The following is a 14,967-nucleotide window of genomic DNA, read 5'->3' on the forward strand; positions in this document are numbered from 1 at the left end:
TGAAGTACAAACTAATGTACGTCGACATTCATATTGTACGTCGACGTACATTTCTCTCTTTACCTAGGAGGTCTTGTTGACTTTTGACCCAAATGGTGCGTCATAGAACAGTAGAAATATCGCGTGTCGCTTCATGTATCGCGCAAAATATCGAGTATCGCTTCGTGTGTCGTGTGTCGCGGTCTGACCAACATATTACACAAGGTAAACGGCACTTCTTTTATAAAACTGGTCCTAATAATCCATACGCATACCCAATCCAACTCGACTGAATTGGCCTTTTGATATCTTATTTGTAGTAGAACGCTTGATGCCAAAATTTAGACACATCCCCATTCCTAATATCCGCACACTCTAATTTTAATCAAGACATGCGAGACATGCCTCTTCGCTTCTCTTTTCTGTTTTCCTGTTTTCTGTTCCTGTCCCCCTACACTATACTTCTTGGAGCACCTCATGGAGTCTGGTACAATGTCGATAACTTATCAAAACTGTCGATGGTTTCGGTGCTGTTTCTCGTGCCTAACGTCAGTGAATTCTTCAACCCAGGATTAACATGATGTCTAGCAAGTGTTGTTTTCACACGAGACACATACGACTCAAATATATAAATGGCGTTTTGTAATTTCTTTCTTTTTCACCATGGTCCTCCTTCCTGTGGAGATGTATTCTATCATACATCATCTGCAAACCATCACGGTCGAAAGACCATTAACACCGTATACCCATTTAAAGACCACAATCTCGGAAACTCATCGATACAATATCAATCTGACGTGCATGTTACTAAAATTCCTGATTACTCCATTCGGGTGTGCTGTCGCCTTCATGTTCCTACTTATCTTATTATTATGTGGTGACATCCACCCTCTCTTGAACGCGACTGGGGTAACTTCAGAACTATGCGAAACAAACTCGTTGCCGATATTAGACGCGCTAAACTTAATCACCAAGAAAATTTGGCTGAAAAGCTTCAATCTACGCCAAATTCTAGATCATGGTGGTCATGTTTAAAAGGCTTTATTCGACCCAATTCGAATTCATCTATACCCTCACTTATCGATAAAGATTCAATAATTGAAGACGACACACAAAAGGCTACTGTCCTTAATAACTTCTTCACTGAACAAACGCTCCTTGACTAGTCAGAAGCACCTAACCTAAGCCACTACACTTATCAGCACAACGAATCTCTGAGTTCTCTCGTGGTGACTCAACCCGAAGTCGAATCAGTACTACGGGCCTGCCCGTAAACAAAGCTGCTGGCCCAAATTCAGTCAACAATAGCATCCTGAGAGAACTTTCAACTGAACTCTCTGTTCCCCTCAGTGATATTTTAATACTTCTTTACGCACCTCTGCATTCCCAGAACCATGGAAAGAAGCTTGTGTCACCCCAATATTCAAATCAGGAGACTCATTTAACCCAGCCAACTATCGTCCTATTTCTCTACTAAGCATACTTGGAAAAGTATTTGAAAAAATTGTATTCAAACATACATTAAACTTTCTAAACACCCTTCATATTCTTTCCCCGTTACAATCTGGATTTGTTCCTGTTGACTAAACAATAAACCAGCTAACGTTTCTTTATTACTTCTTTAGCGAGACTATCGACTCTGGAAAAGAGGCCAGAGCTATATTCTGCGACATTAGCAAAGCATTCGACCGTGTATGGCATAAGGGATTGTTGTTCAAGCTTAACAATATAGGCATAAGAGACAGTCTTTTATCTTGGTACAAATCTTACCTTACAAACCGCAAACAAAAAGTTGTTCTCCCAAACGCAGAATCCAATTGGTCTCATATCAACGCTGGAGTACCCCAGGGCTCTATTTAAGGGCCTCTGCTTTTTCTAATCTTTATTAATGATATTGTTCTAGATATTAAAGCCAACATCAGGTTATTTGCCGACACAAGCCTTATGTTGTAGTCGACAATCCAGTCCACGCTGCAGCTACACTAAACTCCGATCTCGAAATAATCAACAAATGGGCTAAAACATGGCTTGTCTGTTTCAATCCTAAGAAAACAGAGTCAATGATTATAAGTCGCAAGACAAGCACAATTCAACATCCTTTGTATATATGAATAACGTCCCAATTAGCGAAGTAACAAAACATAAACACCAAAGGCTCTACTTTACTAAAGACCTTAAATGGGGCACCCATATATTGAGTACATTGTTAATAAGGCCTACACAAGAATAAACGTTATGAAAAAGTTTAAATTTAATTTAGACCGTTCCTCATTGGAAACCATCTTCTTATCATGTATACGTCCTTTACTCGAATATGTCGATGTCATTTACGACAACTGCTCATAACAAGACCAAGAAACATTAGAAAGCGTCCAAATTGAGGCTGCACGAAAAGTCACAGGTGCCACGAAATTAGTCTCAATTCAAAAGCGTATGGAAGAGGTCGGATGGGAAACTCTAACTAATCGTAGAGCAAAACATAAACTCATTCTTTTTTAAAAATGAATAACAACCTAACCCCATCTTATCTTTCAGACTTGTGTCCATCCATGAATACCAACGACCGCTATAATTTAAGGAATTCTCACACACTTTACACCCCAAGAGCTAGAACTGCGCTCTACTACAACTCTTTTATCCCATCCACTACTCGTGCTTTCAATAGCCTTGCAACCGAAATCTCGAACGCAACATCCATCATCTCATTTTAAAAAAGACTTCCATCATCAGTGGTCAAAATGCCAAAATACTATTACTATGGCAAACTTAAATCCCAGATAATGCATACGCGACTACTCACAAACTGCAGTGTGCTCTCACAAGATCTATTTAATAAAACATAATACAATCACCTCTTTGCTCCTGTGGCGAAGAAGAAATAGCTAGCCATTATTTTTTGCACTGTCAATTGTACTCGACCATTCGAGTGCGCATCTTGAATTCTGTATCACACTTCTGCATACCCTCAACCAAGGTATTGCTTTTTGGAAATCCTCTTCTTTCTTTGGAGGCGAACTACAATATTTTTAATCTTCATGAACTCCCCAACTCCCTTCTTACTCCTGCTCCAACCTCGTTCTTCTACTTTAAGTCCGTTCCCATCTCTCTATCTATTCCATCCCTTCCCTATCTCTTCCTACAAGTACTTTCCACCTCAACCACTTGACATTGACATCTTTATCAATTGAAATGCTTCTTGTCTAATGCATCGTTTTTCTTCATGCTCGTGGAACGACTTACAATAAGCTTAGTTTAGCTTCCAGGTCAATCCACATATTACTGTGTACGACCGATTGAGCCAAGTAAACAATCTCTTGCTCGACGGTTACATTACATTAACGTTAAATTACTCTCTCGTGCCATTCTATACATAGATGGTGACGTTTGTTGACACATCGCTCTCATGCATGTGAGAGCATGGAATGACAACTCTGCATGGTGATTGCCAAGTAAAGTGGTTGTAAATAAAAAGTTAGTGGTATTTAACCTCCCATCGAGCACCTGCGTCTCCATAGTTTCCAATAAACACTGCTATATATAGCAAAGATATTTGTAAACATCCGGCTATCCGAAACACGTTCTACATCCAAAGTATTGACCAGTTTACAAAAAATATATAGGTAATGAAAAAGTGTGTTTCTTTGTAAGCGAATGAAGATCATAGACAAGGAAAAGGATAAAGAGGCAAAAAGGTTTTTTAAAGTATTCATTGGTAATATCGTAGTTATGCGAAATGAAACAGGCTAATTATTGAATTCCACAAACTGAAACTAAGTGAAAGTGAAAAAGACATTATTGCTAAATATTAATTGGGATAGGGATATTAAGATAGTTAAAAAGAAGAAGGGATTTATGACAAAAACACAATTTAAAACATGTCTGGAAACACAAACACACACAGTTTTGTCTTGATGGATGCTCACATGAATCTCTTTGCCAGACTTTGGCCCCTGTGTGTGACCCGCAAACTACATAAAACCCTATTAGTTCTTCTTGAATGCTCTGAGCTTTTATGAGTACATACGTACAGCTCATAACAACCCGGAGGGTCAATAGCTGGGAGTCGGATTATTGCAACTAAAAACCCTGTGTGTGTGTGTGTCTGACCTGCAAACTACATAAAACCCTAGGATTTCTCCACCGCAACCTAAAAATTAGCTCATCAAAAGTTAAAGATCATGCTTACAAAGTAATAGTTAACTTAAATTAAATCCAGTGTCTGGGACCCACATTATGTGGCACATACAGAAGCTGAAATAAATCAACTGGAAAAAGTAGAAACGACATGTGGCCAGATTCGTAACAATCAGATACCACAACACCAGCTTATTAAACTAGACACCCTGAATTGAAACACATAGAATAAAATTTCGTCTTATCATGTTATATAAAATTACCTACCACATAGTTGACATCACTCCTCCAGATAATATTGTTCCTGTTGACCGCCAATCCAGACTTAGCAGTATACACATACAAACTTCAAAAGACTCTTTTAAATGACCTTTCACCACTCAAAATGGGCAGTTCGATGAGATACACATGCATGACAAATATCAAAATGCTATCTTCAATATTGCAAAAGTTATGACCAAGGTTAAAGTTTTGGTTAAAGTTTTGGAACACACACATACAATGACAGACAGGCCAAAAACAATATACCCCCTTTTCTTCTTCGAAGAAGGGGGCATAAAAAACGGGAGTCCACAAACTTAGAGTTATTATGGTAATACTAAATATCAGGATGTGACAGTTTCAGAGATGTACATTTTTGCTTCTAAAACCTGTGAAAACAATAAAAATATTAAAGAAAATCCAAGTTTGAAATGGGGCAAAACTATTGTAATTTTTACTTAGGACAATAAATTGATTATGAACAACTGCATATCATAAATAACAGATGGACAGACACAAAAACAGACAGGAAAGAAGTCCACCCTGATCCCAACATACACAAATACTAGTAACTCTACACACATTGGTCTGCTGCTTTTATACTGTTCAATGAGCTTTCTTTTTTAAATATTTACTGCAAGATTTGTTAATGTGAATTAATTAATGTGTATTGTGTATGAATGATAAGGAATTAATTAATTATTGCTAATAAGTGAAATAATGAAAATTAATGACCGTGAATGTCTAGGAATGAATGTAAATGAAAGAGTGAATTAATTGATTAATCAAACTTTGAATTCTGGGATGTCAACCACTGTAACACCCTCCCCACTCCCAACCAACTTGTGCCCCATTTACACATTAACCCAGAGGGGGTTTTGTCAGTGGCAAAACTCTTGTTATTAAAAGGTATTTATAAGGTCTTTTTATTATAGTGTCACCCCTATTGAAAGCGCCAGCCAATTTGGCTTATGAGACACCTTTGCATGTATACCATGTACCTCCCAACTCCTATCACTATGCCAGGCGCCAGGCAGATAGAAGTCGGTAACCATTCATGTTTAACGCTCGCGGCTCACGAGCCGGCCATATCAGAACAAGTCCCATGACAAACATACATCCTTCGACAAACACTCCCCATGGGGCTCGAACTTACGACCTCCCGATCCCGAGGCAGACGCCTTATCCACTAGGCCACGGCGATCAGTTATAATAAGTCATCCTAATTGTTAAATAATTTCAGAAAATTTTGTTGCAATTTAGCTGAGGATTTGCAACCAGATTTAATGTACAGCTTTGACCCATTATGAAAAGATAATGATATCTGTCTGAATGGATTGACAAGAGAAGCAAAAGGTGAAAGAGTTTCATTTGAAAAGAATTACACATTAATTTTGTTACCAAATCTGATTTAACTGGTCTATTAATTGCTTCAATATATTGCCCTACAATGTCTGTTATTGTAGTTCAATCGATTTGCAAATTAATAAATATTTAATTTTTGAGATAATTTCTTAAAAATAGTGCTGCATTGTTATTTAAGAAGAATATGCTGAAGCGTATTTATGTCACATGTTAATAGTGTGTTTGGATTTTGTTAGGTTCTGGACATTTAAAGAGTGAACATAAAAAGCTATAGGGAAAGACAAAAAACATTTAGACTTTAATTTAGTGGGAGTTTAAGCAGCTTTAAAATAAATATTGGAAATGATAAAAAAAATCATGAGTGCATTATAAGAGCATTAATAAAATTGTTATTTATAATGTTCACAATTTCCTGCTCGAGAATAAGGCTGATTTTGATTTGGTTAAAATGTGGAAATACAAAATCTGCTTAAAAAAATGTTGTTTATTTTTATTGTTCCTTTAGCCAATAACATATAATCACATCTTGTTTGCATCCGAAGAGTTCCATCAATAGTGATTAAACATTTCTATTTAGGATACAAACTTTTGTAAGCGTTTATGACTATGAGATCAATGGAAGACAGCCGAGTGCAAACTGAAATTGGTTATTGATAAGAAAAATTGATAAACTGATAAGTGGGGAAGAAAACTGGCTGCTAATTATGTCGTCTTCAAACAGTTTACATCATAAAAATACCCCTTAGTTAAATATTGCTTTAAACGAGAGAATTATTAATGGGCAAAACAATTTATGCATCATTGATCTGACTAAAATTGGTTTCTATTTGATATTTCCAGACATGAAACGTGGGATGGTGTGATGTGGAATTTGGTTCTCTGGGTGATGTTGATTTAATTGTTCAGTAACCGTGAAAACCATGGCCCAGGTTGGACCGTCTTTTAAACCACCTAAAGGAATCTTGAAAAGGGAGCAAAGTTTGGAGAGCATCAACTATAATGATGAGGCCATCAGCATAGAGAATGTTGGAGCACTTCCAATGGTATGTATCCTCAAGAATTGTCTGTGTTTTGTTAATATTATTTATTATGCCAATTGCCACAGTTAATATTATTTATTATGCCATGCCACATGACTGCGACCATGCTTGAACTCAAAATTGTCATAATTTTAAACAAGCAGGCAATAAATATAAAAATATTTTTAGGCTGCGACGCTTACTAACAAAATACCTGAACTCGTTTAATAAATTATGGTATGATATGACAACTCCTGCCAGATCCTATATGTATTTAAGATTCAAATGAAATCAATGCCAGGTATTGATAGTTCATAAGATTTTGTGAATGCTAATGGTCTATGGTAGGCTTTATGTAAGCTGCAAGATTTATTTTGTTTAGCGTTGTGTGTTTATTGAGAAATTAGCAACCCATATTTTTATTCCCTTTGCAATTTAAGTTCCATAATCTAGACATCAGATAAGGGTTTTAAATATTTGTTATTAGTATGCTTAGCAATAAATGCAAAGTACAGTAGTATCATAAATACACATTTTAAAATGCAGCCATTTTATAAAACTTATAATCCGATATATCTTACTGATATTTAGACATTAAATATTTTTAGATAGGAACAATGAGGTTCATAAAACTAAATAGTTATAGCATGTGACTTTTTTCTCTGAACCATTGCTTCCCATGTCAAAACCAAAAATATATAGGCTAATACCCTTTCTATCACATAATAATACAGTGCAATAATTATCCCCACGCTTTTTGAAAAGCATGGGGATATTGTGGTTATCTCCGCCGTCCGTCTGGCAGTCTGTCTGTCCGTCCTGGCCAATATCTCCTCCTACACTATAAGCACTAGAACCTTGAAACTTACACACATGGTAGCTATGACCATATGTGCGACCCTGCACTATTTGGAATTTTGATCTTACTCCTGGGTCAAAAGTTATGGGGGTTGGGGCGGGGCCGGGTCAGAAATTTTCACTAATTTTGTATGTTATTTTACATTAACTTTTTAATTTCTGCACAGATTTACTTCAAATAGATACCGAACCTCTCTTATGACAATATGGTCAATCTCAACTATGCATGGCCCCATCACCAACCCTGGGGCGCCCCGCCCACATTGACCACACCCATCTAAAATTGCCTTTTACTATAATTTCTTCATTTCTACACCGATTCACTTCAAATTGATACTGAAATTCTCTTATGACAATATGGTCAATCTCAACTATGCATGACAATACGGTCAATCTCAACTATGCATGGCCCCATTACCAACCCTGAGGCGCCCCACCCACATAGGCCACACCCACCCAAAATTGCCTTTAACTATAACTTCTTCATTTCTACACCGGTTCACTTCTAATTGATACTGAACTTCTCTTATGACAATACGGTCAATCTCAACTATGCATGGTCCAATTACCAACCCTGGGGTGCCCCGCCCAAATAGGCCGTACCCACACAAAATTGCCTTTTACATAACTTCTTCATTTCTACACCCATTCACTTCTAATTGATACTGAACTTCTCTTATGACAATACGGTCAATCTCAACTATGCATGGCCCCATAACCCTGTGGGCGCCCCTGGGTCAAACATGCAGCGTGGGGATACGCGTCGTCCTGTGCCGCGCCATTTCTATTTGTATTTTATGATTAGTTTCATGGTCCGAAGTATGACAATGTTAATTAATCTGACATAATAATATGAGCTTTGTTGTGGTAAAACTGGGCTTAATGCATGTGCACCAAGTCTCATCCCATATAAGCCTTTGCAGTCTGTATAGGCTTATCAATTACAACAATTTCTGCTTGTAACTAATTTTAGAGGAGGTCTCTTCCGAACAAAACTGCAGTTTAACCCTTTGCATGCTGGGAAATTTGTCGTCTGCTAAAATGTCGTCTGCAGAATTTCTAAAATTAGCATTTTCTTCGATTTTTTTCAAAGAATACTATCAGAACAGCAAACAGTTTGGATCCTGATGAGACGCCACGTTCTGTGGCGTCTCATCTGGATCCAAACTGTTTGCAAAGGCCTTTAAAATCCGGTTCCCGCACTGAAAGGGTTAAGATCAGAAAGTGTACACACTGATTTAAGCCTATGAGCACTGCACAGTTTCGCATAATTCGAGGCAACGGTCTCTGAATTCAGCTACATTTATCAAAGTACAACTGTATAAAAAAATCAGCATAGAAGACATTGACAAATATTTTAGAAATTAATTTATTAATTAAGGCAATTGCTTCCTTCCTATACATTGTTAAGTTTAAGTTGATAATTATTTCATACACTTATGAAGGGTAACATTGTACACTTCTGTTTCTGGCCTCTCAAGTATAAAATACTTGAGACTCATGCATAAATGCAGTCACACTTCAAGATTTCCTAGTTGTTTACCTGATAGATAAACAAATTGTGTTAAGCGTTGTAAGTGTCACATTTACTATTTACACTTGTTAATAATGAAATTTTCTCTTTCTTTGCTGACTAATTGCAAATGAAAACTAAGATGGTAACATGGAATTAAGTCACAGCATTTTATAACATAATATGCTGTCATTGTTTCCTAAGGATCAAAGCTCAAACAAAAAAAACCATTGCATATAAGAGTATTTTTAACTGGGACAGTGAAATTTCCTCATTGTTTTGTGCAAGATTACTTAAAACAAGTGAGTTTGGATAATGAAAGATAAGAGAATACAGTTATTGATCATTGATTCACATTTAATAAAACATTGATGGAGTCAGATCGCATTGACACAATGGATAGCAATAAAAACACTTCAACAGCCAAAGAATGTCATGATTATGCACAGGATACTAAATCCAAGCAATACGCTCTAAAAACATGCATTGTAGTTAAGAACACGGGAAATGAGGAAGAGAGTGAAAGTGTTAAAACTGATTTTGACAATAACAATGCAAGCAGCCAAAACACTGAAGAATGCAATGCTTTGGAACGAAACAATGAGCCAGAGAAGGATGAAGACGAAAAAGATTGTGAAGATGAAGCAGATAATACTGAGTATGGGTTATTGAAGGATTTTGCATACATAAGACAAGTGATGTTTGAACCAAGCTGCACTGGCCCTTATCGTTGGCCCTTTTGCTACTCTGAGCTAGGGGATGAGCAGCAATTAGATGATCCTGATGACAACACCAAAAAAGGTGATCATGATAAAGTTTTTGATGAGCCTGGATCAGTTACAGCTGAATCTTATGATGATGTTGACAATGATTATGTTGATAGTTCTCAATTGCTCAAAGGATGTGCTGATAATATTTATAAAAAAAAAAATTAATCATTAAAAGTGTTGGCGCAGCAAATGGGTGATGAACTAAGAGAACAGAACGCTCGTGTCGATTCAATTGAAAGAAGTCTTATTGGTGATTTTCAGGATGCACGAAATGTTCTTTACCCTCGTGTGGCTATTCGCTCTCCTAATTTTTCTAGTATTGACGTAACCATTATTTCTGAAAAGGAGGTTTCAGATGATCAGGATAAGCCAATAGAAGAAGTTATAGTGCCAAGTAAAAACCAGCAAGTAAAGCTCAATCCAATAAACTATAATCTGTCAAGCATTAAGGGTACAACTAAAGAAACTTCTGAATCTGTGAACTCAGAAGACTGGTCTGTAGATGCAAAAATAGAATCTTTTGATGATGGCTTTCAGTATAAAGCTTTGGGTTTTGCCAAACCAAAAAGTGGTGCTAAGTACATGAAATTTCATAACAGAAACAGTAATATGTCAAAGGAGTCAAGCTTTGAGAGAAGCCTATCTATGCAGGATAAATTCGGCAGTAATTTGACAGAAATGAAGCCAAAGAAGTCTTGTTATGAGAGAAGCCAATCTACACAGGACAAGTTCCGTAAAAACGTCTTGGAAGAAATGAAGACCTTTCACTTGGTTTGTTATAGACATTTTTATGTTAGTGTTTTCATTTTAAATGTACATTTATTAACACACCCTTTTCAACTGACCTTATTTTGCCCTTATAATATTAACCTACATTTGGACTTTGATTTATTATAATGGGCCCATAAATCAACACTTACAATTAAAGCTTCCAATTGGGGCATATGCGTTTATTGAATGCAGAATGCTGTTTATAGAACAAATTCCTTTCAATATAGAAAAAGTACATTTTTTGTTCACAAGTTTAAGTAACTGGTGTAGGTGAGAAATGTTATGGTCAGTAGTGCCAAATCAAGACACTATTTTCAAACACTTGCAATATGTCACACAAAGCAGTTGGAAAAGCTATGTTTTTGTGTATTTCCATAGTTTCATATAATTATTCTCCAAATGTGAATTTTTGTATCATGTATGTAGAGAGGGCAAAAAAGTACTTAATAAACGTAGTCACACATAACAATATTTATATAATGAAACCTTATACAAGTATTTCATATTCACATATTAAAAATTCTTATAAATAACAGTTTATCAGACTTTTTCTGGCTTTCTGTACCTCCCCTTTTCTTATTTACGCCTACATGACTTGTAGTGCCATTTTAATATTCTGGATGCTCTTTGGGCTTATTTTTGGTATTGAACTACTGTTCTTTAAACTATCTATGATTCAAATAAAAGTATTGCCCTGTATTGATGGTTTATTAGATTTTGCAATTGCTAATGGTTGCATGTTGGAAAATTGTGGACAAACAATAGTTTTGCTAAGTGTTGTGTGTTTATTGACTGATATTCAACCCATATTTTTATTACTTTTGCAATTTAAATTCCATATTCTAGACATCAGATAATGGTTTTGAAAATTTGTTGTTGGTGTGCTAGGTAACTAATGCAAGGTACAGTAATATCATTTATACACATAGTTGAATGCTTCTGAATTGAATTGGACTGTCCATATACTTTTAACACTTGAACATTTTCAGGTTCAATGAAGGTCAATGAAGGTACATAGTTTTGTTAAATATTTAACATGCGACTTTTTGTATTTTGTGTGCAACTTTGCTGCCATTGCATATTTGCATACCATTACTATCCCATTATAATACCCTTCTATAATTGGCTTTTGAAATCGTTTTTCCATGTTGGCAAGTAACATTACAAATGCAGTCTGGGTAGTATGGCAAACATGTATCACTTGACAAGGTGGGGGTTGCTTCGTATCTCATTCAAAGTTATCAACCAGTTTTAGCTGAACTTCATAACCATATCTGATATTACATCTTGGCTTTGTTCATTTGCGTGCTACTTTTCCTCATACATTAACCCTTTGCATGCTGGGAAATTTGTCGTCTGCTAAAATGTCGTCTGCTGAATTTGTAAAATTAGCATTTTCTTTGATTTTTTTCATAGAATACTTTCAGAATAGCAAACAGTTTAGATCCTGATGAGACGCCACGTTCTGTGGCGTCTCATCTGGATCCAAACTGTTTGCAAAGGCCTTCAAAATTCGGTTCCCGCACTGAAAGGGTTAATAAATAATAGCTTGTAAATAAATAAAAGTTGGTCAAGCATGTAATGTACCGGTAAGCAGATTTTCCACTCGAGTTCAGTATCTTCATCTAAATGCCATAAATATCCTTTGCCACTTGATGTTTAAAAAGGTTGCATTTCAAACACCTTTTGCTACTTAATTCAGAAGTTTATATCCAATTTGCACACACCAATATTGATAAAATACCTAACTGATGTTTGCCTTTTTTAACCTTAGCAATTATTAAATATTCATAAGGGGTGAGGGGACATTTTTATAGGTAACTCTTGTTATGGTACACAACCTTTGAGCTGAAATTATACATTTGATGTACACGTTGAACAACTATTATGTTCAAAAGATTTTACCATAAAAGAGAGTAAACTAAGTTTTAAAAAATTGCTATGAAAAGGGAAATGAGTTTTAAAGGCAAAGGCCAATCTTTTAATGACAATTGGTAACCAAAGGTTGCACATTATAAACAATATCTTCCTACTTAAGATTTTCTATTTGCATTTAGCCCACCATTGTTCATTTTGGACTTCCAACTTGTTTCGTTATGTATAAACGGAAGCAAACACATTTTTTGCCTAACATGAATGACTGTTTATGAACAGGAAGTATATGAATAACAAATCATAACAAATTTATTAGTTTACCATGTAAATTTGTCAGCTGTGTTCATACTAATTGCATGTCTATGTATTGCACTGTAGGTTTCAGTATCTGCAGTAAGACAGACAGACACTCTAGACTTATACAAATCGTCTTCATGCTTAAACACACACATTATTCGCTGTCATGTAACTAGGCATAACAACATAACATTAAATAACAAATAATAGTCATTTAAGAATGCAAATACAAATAAATACAATTAGTAGTAAGACCACGTAGGTTCTATCAAGGCGGTACTGACGTTTATTGAACAGTATTATTAAAAATTGCATTTCTTTTAACAAATGCTTCTTTGATGCAATTATACTTCTAATAAATTAGTGAATTGTTACATGAAACTAGTATCTTGTGTAATTTTTAAACAGATGGGTTCATATAAGATGTATGGCTTTTTTTTCTTAACTCAGTTTATCAGCTGCTTAACATATAAAATGGTATTCATCTAATAAATCCAACTCATTTCAACATAAACAATAACATTCATTTCGTGAAATAGAGGATATTTGTTGGATTCGGTGGATTATCAATTTTAATTCACGAGTGATCATAAAAAATAATGCGCCACTTGTGAAAATATATATTTTATATGATCACGAGTGAATTAAAATCGATATTCCACCGAACCCAACAAATTTTCTTTTTATTTTATGCTTTTTTTTCACAGTTTATATACATTGTTTAAGAGTTTAACTAAAGAATTTGCTGGGAAAATGACGTCATTTGGTAAAAAAATGACGTCATTTAACATAAACAGTGAAAATTATCAATAATTTTCACTGATAATTTTCATTGTTTGAAACGGTCAAATTATCAGTTTTAATACACTTATTTTTCTCTAAAAACCACCGGAAAGCATAAAATAAATATTAATCTTAGCGTATCTGCCAGTTTTAAAGGGGCCTTTTCACAGATTTTGGCATTTTTTGAAGTTTGTCATTAAATGCTTTATATTGATTATTGTAAACATTTGATCTAAAAAGCTCCAGTAAAAAAAAACCAATATATTTAAAAAAAGGAAAACAAAGTAGCCCGCCGCTGGGCTCGAACCAGTGACCCCCGGAGTTCTGGAGGAAAAACCAATTAGACCGCTCGGCCATCCTGCCAAGTATGAATGAGGGACGTATTTTATACTTCATATAAGCAATCTTCGTAGTTTCACAAAATTAAACAACAACAACAGAACTCTCCAAATTATTAAATCGTTTGGCGTTGCAACGCTTTATTAGTTTCAGGTTTTTAAATCGTCAAAAGATGCATATAACGGCTATTTATATTAGACCATGGTAAATGTTCAGTATTACTGTTTCCTCACAAATGTCATAACTAAAACGAAAATTTGCAAATCTGAAACAACTTTTTTCAATTTTGTCAATTTACCAAAACGTGAACAGATCCCTTTAATTCTCAACAGGATGACTGACTCTTTATCTTACAAAAAATGAGCGCAGTTGTCTAGGAAGTAAATCTAAATATACTTCATATTCCAAATAGGTTATGGAAACTTTATACATATCTAATAAATAATTATTATTCATATTACCATACCATGCTTGTTAAAGTTGTCAACAATTAAGTCTACATTTAAACTGCATGGCTAATGAAACCAATAACTTGCACAAAGTTTGGATTTTCAAATTCATAATTAAATCCAAAAATATTTAATATTTGCATGACATTTAACGACCCAATTCGTACACCGGTAACCTTAATTACAATTGGTTTAAAGCTTGTTTGAAAACTATTTGCATTATGATGTTTTCATTGTTAAGAATTTTAAGCCAATATTTTAGAATTAAGAGAAAAGAACATATACATTTATCTGATACAAGTAAATGATCATTTCTCTCTGATTTCAGCTAAATGTATTATTTGTATTTGCTGCATTTTATGAAATTTGTCTTAAATGTATCATTTATCTTGCATATTGTGTGTTATTATAACATATTTGTATCAATATATTACACTTCAACACATATAAAAATCGTATAATCTCGCTTTAAGGCATATGCTTACTTTGAGTATTTTGTGAATTTGATTATCAAATGATAATTATTTCATACACTGAGGCATTCTAATACTGTT

The 14,967-nt window shown here is 35.0% G+C and overlaps 1 protein-coding gene across 2 annotated transcripts in view; it reads left to right on the forward strand.

The window, feature by feature from the left end:
* The first annotated feature begins 3,499 nt into the window (after positions 1-3,499).
* The window catches only part of LOC127860136 (transient receptor potential cation channel subfamily M member-like 2), a 101,437-nt gene continuing 89,969 nt past the window's right edge, over positions 3,500-14,967 (forward strand). Inside the window, exons 1-2 of one of the 2 annotated variants that reach the window (XM_052397987.1) lie at positions 3,500-3,599; positions 6,580-6,782. In XM_052397987.1, coding sequence (XP_052253947.1) covers positions 6,660-6,782 — 123 coding nt within the window. In that variant the 5' untranslated portion in view covers positions 3,500-3,599; positions 6,580-6,659. Of the gene's footprint in view, positions 3,600-6,579; positions 6,783-9,382; positions 10,671-14,967 lie in introns of those variants that run through there. The other variant, XM_052397986.1, reaches the window with a different exon arrangement.

Source organism: Dreissena polymorpha, chromosome 15, assembly GCF_020536995.1.
Source record: "Dreissena polymorpha isolate Duluth1 chromosome 15, UMN_Dpol_1.0, whole genome shotgun sequence".
Taxonomy (NCBI): domain Eukaryota; kingdom Metazoa; phylum Mollusca; class Bivalvia; order Myida; family Dreissenidae; genus Dreissena; species Dreissena polymorpha.